The sequence below is a fragment of the Patiria miniata genome, unplaced genomic scaffold (assembly GCF_015706575.1).
Source record: "Patiria miniata isolate m_02_andy unplaced genomic scaffold, ASM1570657v1 HiC_scaffold_5, whole genome shotgun sequence".
NCBI classification, from domain to species: Eukaryota; Metazoa; Echinodermata; class Asteroidea; order Valvatida; family Asterinidae; genus Patiria; species Patiria miniata.
In genome coordinates this window covers 13358716-13376382 of record NW_024037072.1, presented here as the reverse complement: position 1 = coordinate 13376382, position 17667 = coordinate 13358716, and the positions used below count along the sequence as shown (strand labels likewise).

The 17667-nt window shown below is 40.6% G+C and overlaps 1 protein-coding gene across 6 annotated transcripts; it reads left to right on the top strand.

Moving 5' to 3' along the window:
* The first annotated feature begins 207 nt into the window (after positions 1-207).
* LOC119740800 lies at positions 208-17335 on the top strand. Of its 6 annotated transcripts, none has more exons than XM_038216228.1 (9): positions 208-847; positions 10637-10814; positions 11437-11532; positions 13092-13280; positions 14183-14322; positions 15463-15558; positions 16111-16198; positions 16356-16605; positions 16924-17335. In XM_038216228.1, the coding sequence occupies exons 1-9, from the start codon at positions 758-760 to the stop codon at positions 17168-17170; spliced, it is 1374 nt and encodes a 457-aa protein (XP_038072156.1). In that variant the 5' UTR covers positions 208-757; the 3' UTR covers positions 17171-17335. The 6 variants fall into 6 exon arrangements, with proteins under 6 accessions (XP_038072156.1, XP_038072155.1, XP_038072157.1 ...); XM_038216227.1 differs by lacking the exon at positions 208-847 and adding an exon at positions 4830-5461; XM_038216233.1 differs by lacking the exon at positions 208-847 and adding an exon at positions 10254-10369.
* The last annotated feature ends 332 nt before the right edge of the window (positions 17336-17667 follow it).

The following is a 17667-nucleotide window of genomic DNA, read 5'->3' as shown; positions in this document are numbered from 1 at the left end:
TTTTGTTAATCTCACGGTAATAACTAATCAAATAATAAGACTTGTCTACAAACAAAATGAGGATGAGATGGATTTAACAGTAGATCAAATTGAGATTGCGATGTCAGGACCCCATCGATTAAAATGGTACGGGCCAATAAGTCAATACTATTACATGTACATGTATTATCTCTTGACCATGATCAGCTGTGAATGAAAGGGTCGTCGTGTGACATACATCATGGATGAGTGTGTGTGTATGCTCAAGGGTCTCTAGTCTGGTGATGGTGTTAGCAACCATCAACAAGTCCAGTCTACACGTGTATGGATTGGTGTGGATAGAGGCACTTGCTCTCTGTGATAGAGGGAGGGGTAGCACTGTTGGGCCATCCATGGGACTTGGGGAAAACTTAGTTCTCATCTGATGCGAAAGGTTCCTCAAGGCTCAAGTCGACTTGAAAGTCACCTCGTCTCAGAATGGTAGATGTTTCAAGACGCTGACTGTGCGGCATCTTGGGGCCTTCCGGAAGAGCTCATCAATGTTCTTTCGTGGGATGTAAATGCGTAATGTGGCCTTAACTAAAGTCTGGAGAGTTGTCTTGCCATCCAACGCGGCTGTAAATGTTCCCCAACGATCCATCTCAACCAATCTTTAAAATTACTGAACTGAAATCGTGACATCAATTGTTAGCGAATTCTCATCGAAACTTTCAGGGTTGTTTTTCATCTCCTGAAATTTTGATTCCTGTGAAGCGTGAGGAAAGCGTCTGTCGTCATCATGACGTTCGCCGGTCCGCCTTTCAACATGCTGAATTTAATCCCCGGTCCAGTCTGCGGACACAGATCCAACAATCCTCATCCTAAAGCAGTAAGTATAGTCATTGATTATAACATTCAGATTAAAATTGGTTTCATCAGAATCTATATAAACCTTGAAGAAGGCATCATCAGAATTGTTGCATTTATTTAAGCTCAATTTATCTAGGCCTACATCCAGAATCTTTCCAGTTGATTTTAGAATAATTTTGTCAAAGAAATATAAATTGCTTTGCTGTTTAGACATGTCTTGTTTATGCTTTTCCCTATTTTAAATCCCAAATTCAATATTACTGCATGAAAATTCAGCTTTTCTATTGTGCCTTGTAAGTTGTTAAATGGATATTCCACCGTCTCACATCCCAAATGTAAGGAGAACTTTCACCGCGCGGTACTTGCTGAACATTTTCTGGTAGCCTTGCCGTGAGTCACGCACTGTTAATGAAGTTCCATGAAAAAGAAATTGGGGCCTGTTTCCTTGCACCATGGGAAAGTAGAAATCCGGGAGAATGCATGTGTGGGCTCCTCCCAACACAAAAAAACCTTCACTCGTGAAATCTCCTTCAATATTTATGGTTCTTCCACTCAAGCGGATCAGTCTATTGTCCGTATTCAAGGTACATGCATAAAGACCTCCAAAAGACTTGGGCCATCCGACAGGGATTTGGTCATTGTCCAATGCCTGGTGACGCCATGAATTTTTCAGTCAAGTTGCTTAGTCTCTTTTACGCCGTGTAAACGTCGTTTATTTATTGACAAGCTGAGTAAACCAATTGACTTCGTACAGCAAATAAGGGCTAATGAAATTCTTGTTGCCTACCTAGGCCGATTGCCAGTTGTGTGTGATTATTTGTCTTTCTTTCCATGTGAATGAAGTTAGAACCTTTTAAAGCAAACTTGGTATGGACATTTTTTTCCAGGGCGTGTTTGTTTGTAAATTTGTACCTAGAAACCCGAAATGGTAAAAAATGGCACATACGCCTACACACAAACACACAGAAACACGGAGAATTGACCACACGAAAACCAAACATTTTTCAGGGGTCTGCATGAAGGGGTCTGCATTTCAAGGTTTCATTTAAACAATTTTGGTTCGGACTAAAGAACTTATTTTATATAAAATGTGATATATTTTCCAACAATGCAATTTCCTTGGAAAAAAAAGTACAGTCACAATAGGTCGCTCTTCGTCATCGCACAATGACTGGTAATTCCATGAAAAAAAGTAACAAAAGTCCAACTAAAGGCTTTAGATAATTACCATCCCCCTTGTCAGTGGATGAGTACCCAGGTGATTTTGAATGATGGAGCGTGCAGCGTGGAGCCGATTCACGGGGAGACAGATCCATCATGACGGGGAGATCCTGGCGGCGCCGGACTGCATTTCCTCCACGGCTTGCAGCTGCGACTTGGCCCATCTCTGCCGAGACGATACGCCGAAAGCTGATGGGGAAAATGATGTTGTTTGAAAACCAGGTGCACAAGTCAGTGACCACAATGACATCAATAATTGATTACTGAGACCATCAACGAATATTGAAACCATTTTCTTGTCGAGACACCAAAAACAATTTATTTCTACATTTCGTGACCCCTATTTAAAATAAACTACTGCTACTCTTTACAGGTGACAAACCAGGTGTCTTTTTCGAAAGTTCAGAAATAGATTCATCTTTAGGGTCTTTCAACATCAAGGTTTTACAGTCTTTAGTAATTATACTGCATTGCACTGCACTGAATTTCTGTTCAATGATAAGCTGTGTATATGTTTGTGATACGTTTGTTGTCCTGGCAACCAACTTCATCGAAGACATAATTATACCCAGTTGGTGTCATTTAAGCAAATTGACACACTATTCCAAATGCCACAAAGCAAACATTTGCTGAATATGTAACTGGACGAAGTAACCCTTCAATTTGAAAACAGGAAATAATTTGTGCCTTGCTATTAATTTAATGGATATTTAATTCTGCAGTCAGTTCTCCATGACACCTGTTAAGTGTGGATTGGTTTCCTTCTCAACCCTAGAAACGCACTTTTGATTGTCTGATGTAATACCTTACAATAATATCCACACAAACAAAGGAGATATATGATTGTTGGTAACGGTTCGTGTGTGATAAACCTCATGAAAAATCTGACCCGTCAAAAATGTTATTGTATCAGCGGTGTGAAACAGTTGTTTAAACAAGTTTTTTATTTGGTTTACAAAATCGTGACGTGCAGTTGGAAAGGAGTGGTGTTTCTGTTTGCTGACGGAAGAATAAAATCGCGATAGCTGCACTTTAAAGGTTTGATAGACGCGTCGGCATGGAAACAGGGTCACGGTGGGGAAATTGCGAAAGAGCACCTCTCGTACAGTTTTTAACAACGACAGTTTCCTGAAAGACTGTTTTCGTGTTTTTATTTAATTTGGCATAGGCCTATTTGGTAACTGGTCCGACAAATTACATTCTCCTTCGGCGGGGATTTCTTTCAAATTTCATCTTGGATTCAACAAAAGCTCTGAATTCAAACACAAGGCACCCAGGGGCGAGTCTAGCTTTCGGGGAGGGGGGGGGGGTGGGTTGATATGAAAAGGGGGCTGAGTGAAGACTTTCCCCCCAACAACAAAACTGAAATCTATGATGCCCTCTCCTGCATTCTAAAGCGATTTGAGAGAACTTCATCATTCCACTGAGTATCATAACATTAGTCAGCGGCTGAAGGGGACGGGAACCCCCTCCCCCCCCCCCCCTATCTGCTACTGGAACCGCTCTGTACTGTCCGCTCATCAACAGATTTGTGGCAAATTTCCACGGAAACCGCACAAATGTTACACCGCCATCTCGTGATTTACTTACGCCTTATCCGTCTCTCCAAAGTGTGGAGGATTCTTAAGCTCTTTCGGGCACTCAGTGAAATGCACACTGTTTGAGGTCAAACATCAGTATATCTAATTGTATATTATAATGTCTGTCTAGTATCCATCTCAGCTGTCAGTAATAATATCACAAGCTTCAGGAACCAAGAACCGGGCTACATTTTCTGTAATTAAATAACACGGCTCAGTGAAGTCAGGTTAACATCACAACGTGGCTAATCAAATGGTATCACCAATGCGTCCTTCGTAGCAAACAAGCTTCACTATGCGCATCTGTCCAGATATAAGTTTGTTTAGGCCTATACATTTTCCTTCAGTAATTAGATCCACTTACGCCAGGGAGGCTACTGACACCATTCAGAAGGGCTGAAACTTGGACACGAACGGTCAAGCCGAGGCCATAGCCGCCATACCAACCAATACGTTGGCGAGAAGGAATAGGCCTACATCACTCAAATTCAATTTCAGGCATTTGTTGTAGGCAAAGACTGTCCAAAAATATCCACTACGAGCTCACAAGCACGAAGAGACGATGAAGAAATCATATATTTTGAGGTGGGAGGAAACCTCTATAAAGAGGGATATGTGGAGGCCCATTTGGCATGCACTGAACCCACTCTACTTATCGGCTTGGTAGGGATTCGAACCGGGGCAACAGAAGAGGTTGAAGAAAGTATACCACTGCATCAACCTTAGAGCAAAGAAACAAGTCAACCTGACCCTTCTCCAAATTTTTCCGAATCACATTTTGTAATCTTAACAGAATCATGAACAGAAATGAGCCTCCTGGATAATGTGAATCTTAGGCTTATTTTCAATCTCTATAACACGCCCATAAACCGGGAAAGGAAAGTGGTGATCAGAAGGCAAAATCTTCTTAGTTTTGATTCTGCCCTTAATCTCCTGTTGTGCGCTGCGTGAGAAGCGGGTTATGCTATGTATTAGTACCGACTTTTAAAAGCCCCACAAAGATCCGTATAAAGGAAAACAAGACGTGCACACAGTTATAAGCAAAGGCTTATTGAATCTCGAGTTACATGGATAAGATATTCGATCGCTGGGGAAGTCTGGAGGACAAAAACTCTTTGAGTTCTTTGCAATCACTGAAGCGTGTCTGGGATCGATGTACATTGTACCCCTTAAATTCCTTGTTGTCATGGGCTACGTTGACGGTCCGCCATGCTTGACGACCGTGCATGTGAGGGGACGCGTGAGTACAAGGACCCAGGTACAATGTATAAGTGGGGAATCGTTGAAGGTACACCTGTGGCCGAGCAGTAACAGCTGAGCGTAGGTGTTGTGGGGAGTTTTACCTGCAGGTGTACTGAATGAAGGAGTTTGGTGTTCAACTGTTGTGAGTTGATCAGAGAGCAATGATGCTGGTTTGCTACAGATGGTGGAAATGAGAACACTGACGAACAAGATAAGAACACCAACGAAATTCGTGTTGTGGAGTCTTTCACGGTCTTAGATGTTCTAAGAAGATTGGCAGAAACGAATATAGGAAAAATACGAACTGGAACAAGTGGCAAAAAGTTATCATTTGTGCATCCAAAACGTCTTGAAAAAAATCTCCATCGCAGATTTCCACCCACTGCAGCGAGTTTGAAGTTCTGAGACTGAGTCTCAGGCAGGAGGAGCAAGCGATCCAAGACATCATGCCTTTCTTACCACCGGGCAAGAAGTTTGCAGGAGACACACATTACCGAGATGAGTTCAGCAAGCGTAAGACTCGAGTCTTCCAACAAGCTGGCCTCCGACCAACCTCTGCGTTCAGGAGGAACAACCCTCATCCTCACGGGGTAGGAAACCTAACTTACCTGGAGTTACTATTATCAATCAACGCTAATAATCAAAATATAGTTACGTAATAAACTTCACTTTTTTGGGGAATAAATCTGATTGTCTGTATGCTCCTTTATCCGTAAGTATTTTTGGGAGCAGAATTTTTATTTGTCTGATTTACATGCACATAGATCATGTCGTTTTAAATACGAGCTATTACCCACGTTTTAGCTGTGAAAAGTCATAAATTGTACCCATACAACCGAATAACACGCTATGATTTGATTGTTCTAATACACCACTCAGTCGTTCTGGACTTTATCCATTTCTAAACCTCACAGCCTGTGTACAATGTATTTGATCAACGTGTCGATTATAAATTGAGTAAAAAACATGAACCTCTTAATCGTTGTCAGGTGTGTGAACTAATTTGTCACCAATAGTCGACTCAACAAGTACGTCGGCAAATGAATGGACGATTTATTATCGTCAATCTGTACGAAAATCTAGATTATCAAAGTCGTTGTGACCCTCTTGAAAAGTTGAGGTCGGACAAGATTTGCAGAAATGGGCAGAACTATTTGCGAGTGTCAGAAGTTTGATAATTTTTTTTTCTTCAAAGATCAAGTGGGTGAAAGATCTTAAATCTCAACTATTGCGTTGTACAACATGCACCTGCAACATTATAATTATCCGATGTGTAGTCGATGAATTTTAAAAATAAATTTTTAACCAGATCTGTGCTCCTTAACGTGCCAAATCGATAACATTGCCTTTCGGATGTCAATCAAATGTAACCATTGCGGAATATAAGCCCAGTCGATGAAGGTATTATTTCAAATTATCGTTTTCAACAATCATTGGTCACTTGTAGTTTACTTGTTCATACTACAAGATGAAATTTAAAGGTTATCTGTCTCTCCGTTTCATGTTGTGTGCAGTCCATTCCCAGCAGGTTCTCACTAATCCCTTCTTTATGACCGATTGGAGTTATGACTTGTGTTGTTTTTTACAACCCGACAACAACAAATATCGCACTACCAAGCGACGCGGCAATAAAATAGTGACAACCAGAACACAATTGTGTCTTTCAGTTTGTGGTTCCAAAACACTGCCTCGATAAAACGACTATTGCAAAACGACCCCCCCCCCACCACCACCACCAAGCAAACGCGCAATGAAAGACCTTCTAGAAAATAATGACATTTTCGTGGCAGACACAGACGTGCAACTTAGAAGTAACGCACAAAAAAAGAGGTAACTCCAATCTTTACAAGACTTTGTACAGTGTCTTTCAATTTGTAATGGCATATAGTTTGAAGTGAAAAACGAGGACATCAGCTGATCCGAAGAAAAGTTGCATACCTGTAAACACTACTTACACATCTCAACGTGTTTATTTACTCGTTTATTTACTACGATTCACACCTAGAAAACGCTTCATCACAGCCATCGCAGGTAGTCGTATGTCATGCAAAGTTGGCAAGATACTGTGGGCAATTTAAAAATTATGTTTGCGCAGGCTAGTGTCATATAGGCTTGATGCAAACGTCTTGCGATATAGTCGTAAAGTTGTTTCTACTGTGATTTTCCCCTTTGATTTTTAGTTAACGCACACAAGCATGCATAGTGAAAATATCCGTGCTCCGACGGTGCAAAATCGCTACCTTGCCAACGGAGAAACAAGCAAAAGAGAAAGGAAGAGCTTTTAAGAAAATATTTGATTTGGGGTTGGACAAAGAGATGGACAAGAGCGAGATCTGAAAATATTTGCATTTACTAGCAAGTCACAAGATAAGTCAGCTACTGGCCACAGTTAAATGAAAGCAAACGGACAAACAAACAAACAACTCTGGGTCTTCAGCAAGACAAACAACAGAGGTAAAGCAAAGAGAAGTTGGGTCGCCATTCACTATGCAAATACACTTCGTAAAAAACATACACAAAAAGAAGCATGCGTTCATATTGTGAAATACTCCGGAGGGAGAAAATGGATTTTCTGGATACGGATATATGAAACCATGTACATACATATCGCACTTCGGATGTCAAATTCCAAAATGAAGATAAAAATAATGTTCAGTATTTATCCTGATTAGTTTCCTAAAAAAAGATTAAACAAACTTTTGTAAGGATTTTTTTTATACAGATATTTCTTTTGAAATTATTTCTTCATCTTCAATGGCTCAAGGATGTTGCTATGGTAACGGGTTCTAGATCTGATAAGCTTATACATGTACTATACTGAATTATCTTGAGTCTTACCACGATCTCGAGTGATATGGTGCAGTGTTAATGGAATGATTTCATTTGGGAAACCAATTCCATTAAGATAAAAGCTTGAGGCGGGAACCAGACAAGCATAAATTGAATATCGTGCCGCTGGTTTGAAACAGCTGGTTTGAGGTGTGAGCCAAGCTAGCGTCCATGGCCGAATTAAGAGTATTAACACTTGGGTTAGACATTGCCCGTTCGCGACCTGTCCTTATAGTCCAACGGAATAAATCCGGTAAAAAAAAAAGAGAAAAGAAAAACGGAATCCCAGAAGCGTTGAAATAAATAGAGGCATTGTAAAATAACTTCCGTTTTGTCCATTCAGTGGAGTACTTATTTTTCACATTTTTACAGAAGGCAACTGAAGGCAAATGATATATTTTTCAATTCAAGATTTTATACGAAGGGAGAGGACAGACACCCAGGGGTACGGGCATCCTGGGGGGGGGGGGGAGGGGGCACCAAGGGCACGTTACACCCCCCCCCCCCTCCGTAGTTATGCCACTGTGTCCATAACTGGTCAAAATATAAGTCTGATCTGGAACAAGTGCGGCTGAATAGAACGCCAACAATTTTAAACCAGCACTCCGAAATTGTATTTCAAAGTTGTGGTTTACATCATGGTATCACATACTATCCAAACTTTCCAAGTTCTATTGCTCAGGTCCGTGTCCTTGATAATCATACGACATTGCGCCTTTTATCTCAATCCCTTTTACGACATTTACAAGCGTCGATCCTATCTCCATCTCTTGAAGCCGATGGCCTTCTTGATTTTAGCACCTTCTGCAATCAAATAGCTTGATATATCCGTTACATCCTTGTGGCATGTCGAAAAGCTCAGGTCGCTATCACTCAGACGCGTCTACCTGAGAATCCACGAACGATTTCCGATCAGATCCCGTCTGCTCCAGTCACTGGCGCGAGAAAACAAGTCTCAAGACAAGTATGCCCTGGGGCGGTGACATTTTGTTCGATGGATGTTATACACTGGCACCCTTCTTTAAAATCGATGTTGTCTGCCACTTGTCTTCAAACTCATCCAGCTGGATTACGAGAAAGCTTTTTGTCGTGAAGTTGTTGGTCTATACAAGTCAGATGTTGATCTGCGGTGTTGCTAGGAAACACAGTTAATGTATCCCCCAGAAATCATGTTACAAAGCGTGAGTTTGAGAACTGAAAATATTTCTTTTAGGACACAGAACTGCTTTCATCCATCATCAAGCAGTAGGCTCCCAGAACGTTGTACTTTGTATTTCTGTTGGGAAATATATTTGTATGTTTACTGGCATACCTCCAAAGATTTGTGTCACGTGTTCCGTCATAACAACGAATTAACAAGGATGAAAATCCTAAATGAAATACAGGTTGTCTGAAAAAAATTGTAGCAGTCAAACAGTTTTGTTCTAAGGAAACTAAATCGGTTTTATTTTGTTAAAAAAGTTACCATTATATGATAGAGTGTTTCTTTACCCTTGACATGATTTTTGTTCTGTTGATTTGGACATTTTGTTTAAAAGTTATGGCAAAGCTTGCCAAAAAAATGTTTGGGCCACTTCCTTCATGCATGTAAATGCCTTTCATTTGATACCAAGTGGCCCAACTAGGAATTCAAGTCCTTTCATTTAATAAGCTGTATCTCCGAACTGGGGATGTCCAAATGAGATGGGATGAAAACCATTGTGTAGGGTATTTACTATGCCTTCAGACTCCAAAGATAAGTTTTGCAAAAGAGAGTGCTAGTATTTTTAATACAAGGGGACGAACCGGTGTTGGCAGGAACGGAGTGCCCATCTCTCTTTCATGAGCGATTGGGCCATACTCATATGCTGCTGTGGGGGATCGCCACACCTCCTCCACAGCGAGTCTGTTACCTTCCCAGCATTGAATAATGGCGGTACCCATTTAACACCTGGGTTGAGAGGAGTAATTGAGGTAAAGCGCCTTACCTTAGGGTACAACACGCATGGCCACGGCGGGGCTTGAACCCACAACCTCACGATCATGAATCATGTGCTCTACCGCTAGACCACACGTGCCCACAAGATTATTGTATGTCTGTTTTTATTTTCAGGAAATAAATTAAAACGTTGCTCATCTCCCTCGCAAACCATCAGCTACTCATACCTTTTAGTTTTAATATCACAATGTGATATGCAATGTATACTTTATCCCCTTCCCCTTTTTAAAAAAAGTACTCGAGCCCTCTTGGCCAGCGAAAATGTGGTTCTGGAACCGCCCTTGCTTCTTACTACGTGGTTTATTGACGTCATACGCATACATTACACTTTGTCCAATGACTGTTTAGCCGCAATTACTTGTGTTTCCTGAATGGAACAGCAGGACACCAAATTCAAGGAAACACACAATACCTGCCCTGCATGCACCCCTCTTCAAACCTCTCTTCAAACTTGAAAGTGCTTCGCAAGAGCACTCAGAGATAAATGCAAGGTGCGATATGCTAGGTGCGATATACTCGATCGTATAGTCCAACAATAATGTTGTGATGCGTCACTCAAGCTTAAAGCTGTCAGCGATGTTTTAATTCACAAGTATCTCAAGCATGATGTCCGTGAGCTGAGGAGATTCTGTTTTCGTCCAGAACAAGAAACCTGCACATTGATTGAAATTCCTTTCGTCGTTTTTGAAATGTTCATGGTAGAGCATGGCTTTGGATGGAAGGACATCCTAGACGGGAAAGAACTGTTCACTGAGGACAATTTTTTTCTTCAAATTCAGTGACAATGAAAACACACAATGTTTCCCTATGCGTATTGCGGAGAAACAAAGACTCGCCCTCATTGTGTGACATCAGATGCGAGAGCTTAGACGAAAACGTACTAACGATCATTTTTTTCATAACTAGGAAGTTTCGTTTTATATGTAAATTAAAATTGATGTTTGCCTCTTTTTGTTAGGACTTCTTGATGCCCACGAATCTAGTGCAGCAGGACAAGGAGCAGATGTTGAGAGCTAGAGTAACCCAAGCAGTGCATCAGTATATGGATAAGATGGTTCGAACTGGGAGGGACCCCCTCAAAGAAATGGAACAACCCAAGCGATCCAAGAGTCCTACGCACAGCGTGTATAACAGAGGTGAGCAAACCACATCATCAAAAAACAAAAATGGAATGGCAGCAAAATGTATTTGGTTCGATCTTAAATAAACTATAGGCACTCCTACAGTGAAACATTAATCATATCACAATATTTATATAAAACTACGTAATATAACCTAGAAAATTGGGATTTGTAGCTATGCACGCATGAGGTGCGTATCTGTAGGGCCTTCTTCATGTATATTTGTTGATAATGTCCGACGTTTCTCCTAATTTGCGTTAGAAACTAAATTCAGAGTCTTTCCCAAGGTCCCAAGCAGCATTTTCTCGACATATTAGCTAGAACTTATGTTGTTTCCTTGGACAAGCCACTTCACCCCCACTAGACTCTCTCCACCTAGGAGTATAAAATATGTACCAGCATTAGTTGGGGAGTAACCTGCAATGGACCAGCCTCCCATCCAGGGGGAATAGACATATTCCCAGTCGTTTGATTCCACGGAAACTGGAGAAAAATACCTGCCTGATGAGCAATATTTGTTCAGGGAACAAACATCCTTTTTTTTAAAGAAAATTATTGATACTGTACCAGTTCCTAAAACAGAAAAATGCAGCTGGAATTTACCTTTGACTCGGGTCACATTTCCCCCAAATCTTAGCCCCAAAGGTTGACCTTTTGGAAGGCTTTGTCAAACCGACCGTTAAGATGCTGGACAAAGTCCGGAAACAGGACCGGAAACAGTTGAAGAGGGAACGTAAGTAGATCTAACGGAGAGGTCACGATTTCCGGTTGATTGCATGCTGGGTCTGCTTTTAACTTTCGTTGTCCAGTGCAGTTTATCCAGCTGGTGTTTCCTTTAATTAATCTCGTTTTTAAAACTGTCAAATTTCTAGGTGGAGCTTACAGTAATACCTGTTTGTATTTGATTAACTCGTGTTTAAAATTCTAATGTTTAGCATTGATAAACTTCCTTACATCATGTTTGTGACTTGCCCACTAATTTTAATTGTGTATGTAATTATGTGTCGTGTTTGCATGTTCTTTCCAGACTGAGTGGCCTGTGTTTACATTTTTGATGTCTGATGTCTATATATTGTGGATATTAATAAAGCTTTTCACTCATTTTTAAGCGAATGCTATCTCTTTATTAAACACAACTTGCATCATTTTGTCTGGTCATTTTCATGACTGTATGAACGTTGGGTGACGATAAGGAAATATAATTCTAACTTTCTTGAAATTCGATGATGATGCCACTCGCATCATACGTTCTGTGTTAGTCTTTCTTCTACCATTTCTGTAATTCTTTTCGTCAAGTGTGACAAGAAGGGTGTCATTAATTAAATAAAGCAATAATGTAAATGCTAGTTTGTATTAAAATACTCACCAATTAAGATACTACATGTATTGATATTATACATGTACGAATAATGAATGTTTAAGAGTGCAATGGTAAGAATAATTTCATGAGGTGACAGATGGAATGTTCCATTCCACGAGGCGAAACATTCCATCGGTCACCGAATGAAATTATTCTTTCCATTGCACGAATGTGAAGCATTCATTATTTGGTTAATACAACACCTGAATAATTCCTCGTCATCTGATTGGTCAGAGCAACCCATGTGTGACCGCGGCGTGCAATGGAACTTCAATAACACGTGATCAACGACACACCAATCAGATGACGGGGATTTAGTCAGGCGTTGTATAACGAATATTGTACCTCTGTACATATCAAACTGGATTCCTAACTGCTTCTGCCAAATTGGATCTGGACACATGACCAACTTGATTGAGTATCTCTATATTCAGTTAAAGTTGGTGTTACATGCTTTCTGGGTGTGGCACCTTGAAAAATAGATTTCCAAATCGAATTGATAATTGTCTAGCATTCATTACATTAGTTATGAGCTTTCTAATGAGAAATCGCACTAAAAATCAGCCTACGACAAGTAATCAATTAATTAATTTCAACAGTTGAATTTTTAAGATCGTTACGCTCCTAATTCGTTCGGAATAGTGTACGCAATTTCTGAAATTAAGTGCGCCATCCAAAACCACTTTTTAAAACTGTATAAAGGACATCAAAACAAACTTATTTATTTGTTACAGGACATTATATTCCTTAAAATTTCGTTCGGAAAAGAAAATCGAAAAAGCACGTATATACCAACTTTCAGGTTGTTTGGGATCTTTTCTGAATTTTATTTGGAAAAAAACCCAAACCAACAAACATTTACAACCAATGTATTTTATTCTTAAACACAAGTCGTTCTCTTGCTAAAGTGTGTATGTGTCGGTTCATGGTAGGTGGAAACAGTTACAAGAAAGCATCCAAGTCTTACGGAGATGTCCCGGATGTAGTGGAGGAGGAACAAGATGGAGAACAGGAGATTGTTGTCAGAATACCGGCCAAGGTTCACAACCAGTCCAAGGGGATCCGCTATCGGGTGGTTCGACAACCTGACGCGCCGGTAGAACAGTGGGTTTCTTACAGAGGTAAAGATGTGGTTAGTCTTGGTGGGTGGAAGACGTTACTATTAGATATTTCTTTTGCGTTTCATTTGAGCGCTGTACATTAAAAAAAAAAAAATTAATTCATGCCTTTTATTCATAAATCAAAAACCAACAACAACAACAACAAAAAGACATGGAGGAAACCTAGAACATCATGAACATGAAAGACGAATCAAAAGAAACAGTCTTAATGTCAATAAAGCAAGGAACCGGAAATTAATGTAGAAAAAAAGGGTCGGCGCAATAGACAAATTAAATGATTAACAATTTAGCATAACAAGAAAAGCATGCAGGGAATAACGATTTCCTGGCTAGGTCAAGGGAATGTCATCGATAGTTAGCGTAAAGGTCGTCCGCCTCTCGGTCACCCTTTGTACAAGTTTTAAGCAATGGAATGAAAGTACGATGGAATCGATTGTTATCGGAGCTGGGAATCGAGTAAAATAAAGCACTAAGAATCGAAAAAAGTGGAAGATAAATGAAGCTGTGAAATTAAAAAGAAGTAAGACTGATGTGTCGCCTGTCTAGTACTTCCAAATCACAGAAACCAAGAACTTGTGCTGAAAGAGTTACCAGTGTCTAAAATGGCAGGATGTTTCTTGCCATCTTGGCAAGAAATAGTAGCTCATCTTCCTGTTGAGACATCTTGATGTTGCAAGTTGTCAATCAAGTCTCTCATCCACACGTGTTGTAAAAGTCTTTAAAGTTAGACGAGCTCTTGTTTTCTGTGAACTAAGAGACTAAATGTTGACATCCAAATGATACTTATTTATTTTAATATGAATGCCGAACATAAAAGTGTATAGAATACATGAGGTTCTCTTGTGTCAGCCAAATTATGATTTGTAACGGTTTCTTTGCTACATTGACAATGTTTCCTGCAGGTAACATCCCGGGACCAACTGGCGTGAAGAGAGCACACACCCCACCGACGCCTCCCCCGGACGCCGCCCGTAGACCACGGTCCGTCCCGGTGGTCCAACAGAAGCATCTTCGGAGTAAATCGGCACCACTGCTTGACAAGGTAAAATCAATTGTCTGAATTCTCCTTCCGATTTTGTTTGCTTGACGAGAGTATTTTCAATAATAACTCTGGTTTGTTGTGTTGATTTTGTTATCGAAGCCAATTAAGCAGGTGAACTTTAGCTGTTTTTGCATAATTGATTGATGAAGTGCTGTGGAATTCACTCGTTGGTTGAATTTTTTGTTTGATTGCTTTGCACCTTTTTATTTGTTTATAAACCAGTTAGAAATCTCTGTTGAATACTCCGATCGTGGTTACTACCAGGCAAGTTACAGATAACTCCCCGTGTAGTGTACTCAGCACATATTTGCTTTCATCATACAATATATGCCTACATTTTCATCATGAGAAAAATCATGTACATGTACATGTACTTTAAAGGCCATTTCATACTCAGCGCGAATCTGTGATAGCAAGTTTTTGCGCTGCGATTTCGCAATAGTTGAACACATTGACTCCGGCGAATTTCGCATCGAATGTTTCGTGACGTCAAATTCTCTTTGCAAAAAAAGTTTGACCAAATATTCATATCATTTTAGCATAAAGCTCTTACCATGTAAGTTTAGAAAATTCACACAGGCCTATCCTCCTTGCAAGCTGGTGTTGCACTTCACTCTTAGCTGGATGCACTTCGAAAGACATTTTCCTGCGTACTTTCTATTAGATTGTATGCTATGAGCAATGCAGCCTCACCATAATCACACGAACAAGATGGCATTATAGCTAGCCTTCTAAAATTTGCAAACCATCGTTTTTCTTAAATTGCAAAAGGCACATATTCCATACCATATCTTAAAAAAACCCGAATCCAATATCCCCAAAATGCCATGGCATGCGACAAATCACAGCAGCTACTTTTTTTGTTGCGAATATTTGTGGGAGGAGCACTTGGTTGCCGCCCATTCCAAGACTCCGCCCTATTAAGTGACACGCCCCTTGTATGCTGTGTTTGTGGTTAGACGAATAGTCCCGAGACGTTATGACGTCACTCTTTGTTTACATGCGACAGGCTCCCATAAAAAAGAGCACATGCAAACAAACCGTGACGTCATTTCGCCTCAAGCCTAGTTTTTTTGGTTATTTGTTATAATACGTCCGCATGTGTTTTCCGTGGTTTTCTTTTTGTTGAATGATTAACAGTCTGATGATACCGTCGACGATGAGCAGAATGAGGAGGATTGGGAGGATATTGACGGGGGAATAGAGGCTGAGAGACCGGTGTCTGTCAAGCTTCAGGTACGGTAGATTAACAGAGTGCGTGTGGGTTTGGTGTGTATAAACATGCATGAATTGTGGACATCAAGCAAGACTAAGTATGTTCAAACATGGCGCGATTATAAGCGTGAAGGAAAAGAATCTTGTTTGGTCCCAAACAGTTCTCGAACTTCATCAAACAGTTTTTGAAAAGGCATTAAAGCCCAGAAAAAAGTGTCTCTGAATTAAAATTCGTAGCCAATTTTGCCTTCTCTAGAGATTGTACATCGGGTGGGAATACCCCCAAAAACTAATATTTGGTCCGGTTTGTCGGTTGCTGAAGTCAATATGGCTTCCGACGGCTTGTGCAAACACAACACAATCAGAAATATTTCTCCATTGTGAAAATGGAAGTTGTATTAGATCAAAGTCCAATAGACCACCACTGATTTAGGAGAACTTATAGGACCTGACCATCTCATGTGCGTTCCTGATGAATCAAATAATGACAAGCGTTTTGGTATCCATCTTAAGCTTATTCTTCCATTTTCTAACCTGTCTGTTTGTACATGTATTTGTTCCCGATGCTTGTAGCGTCCGAAGACAGCTGGCCCCGTACTCGCTCGTAAGATGATGGTGCATCCACGCATGAAGAACTGGATCGAAGGAGCAACAGATTACGGTAAGATTCTTGAAGATAGAAAAGAGGTGAAACCGCCTCCGATGCCCATCATTGGTGTAGCCAGGATTTGGGTCTTTGTAGAGTGCAGGTCCGCCTCAACTGGTCCTGTTATCAATCTTACTAATCTTTATCTCTACATCAATATTTTCATCAACAGAAAAGGAGGTGGCTTTCAATCTTCTCAAGACTCTCGACGGAGGCGGACAACCACCCCTCCCGGACGATCTGCGAACCACAAACCGCCCAAGTCAGAAACAGAAGAGTATTAAGGCAAACAGGATACCCCAGGCAACTCATATGTACGTACCCCCATCGCCAACTTCCAGGAAGCCCGTTCCCGAACGGGAAGGCAAGATGGACGCCACAGCCAGAGAATGGATGCGACAGGTGGAACAGAAAATCTATGAGTAAGATTATTTTCCTTTTGAAAACGAACAAGATATCAAGGACAATAGAATCATGGTGGTGTTTGATATATTTATTTTTGTTTTATCAAACTACCACCTACATCAATAGCTGATACAAGTAGCAGTTGGTTTTTCCTTAACCACATTTCAAGAGTTTATGGGAAGCCACGCCTTAATATCCAATATTATATTTACATTTGTGAGACACGACATCGATCTTAAGACATGGAAATTATAGGTTTATTTGATATCGAATCTTAACGTGTGTGGTCAAAGTAAAACTTAGGTTTGTAATATGACCACCCTTTTTTATTGAAGGAGATCCGAAACGCCTGTTGCGAGAAACTACGCCCAGAAGATTGAGCTCCGCCCCACCGTCCGCCGTCAGCCACGCCCCAAATCCCTGGGTGACTACACCCATGAGAACAGCTTCTTCAGATTCTCCCAACCTTCCTATCGACGTAGTTTCGTCATCGCCCCTGATTGGGTGTCTGAAACACTGTCGCGACGCAGAGCGCTCAAGGAAAACCCCAAAGCCAATCAGCTGCGGTATGGCTCGGCCTGATTTGCAAGCATTTGCATGATATGTGCATACACGAGCAATAAATGTAAGACTGAAGGTAACAGTACTTGTAAAAGTGACACGTAACCAAAAGAGAAACATTGCAGCTGTTTTATGGAGATGGAATAAAAATAGCAGTTCACGTAATCAATTATATAGAAAATAAAAAACTATGAAAAACACCCAATGCCGAATTAAAGGTACATATGATTATGTGCTTTTTGCGCACCTTTATATGTTTAAAAGCAACAATTCATGTATTTCTCAAAATCTTAAGCAGGGTACATATAATAATAACTAACGTACAAAAACTACAATGTACATAATTCCATCTTATGAATAGTTACATTGCGGTACCCGCTGCTACATGAACATCAAATTCGAACCAGCCAACCCGACCTATCCTTCAAGCTTGGTGGTCGAGTGGTAAGACGTCTGCACTAGAAAGCAGGAGGTCGTGGGTTCGAGTCCCACCCGAGTGATTCTTTCCAACTTTCGCT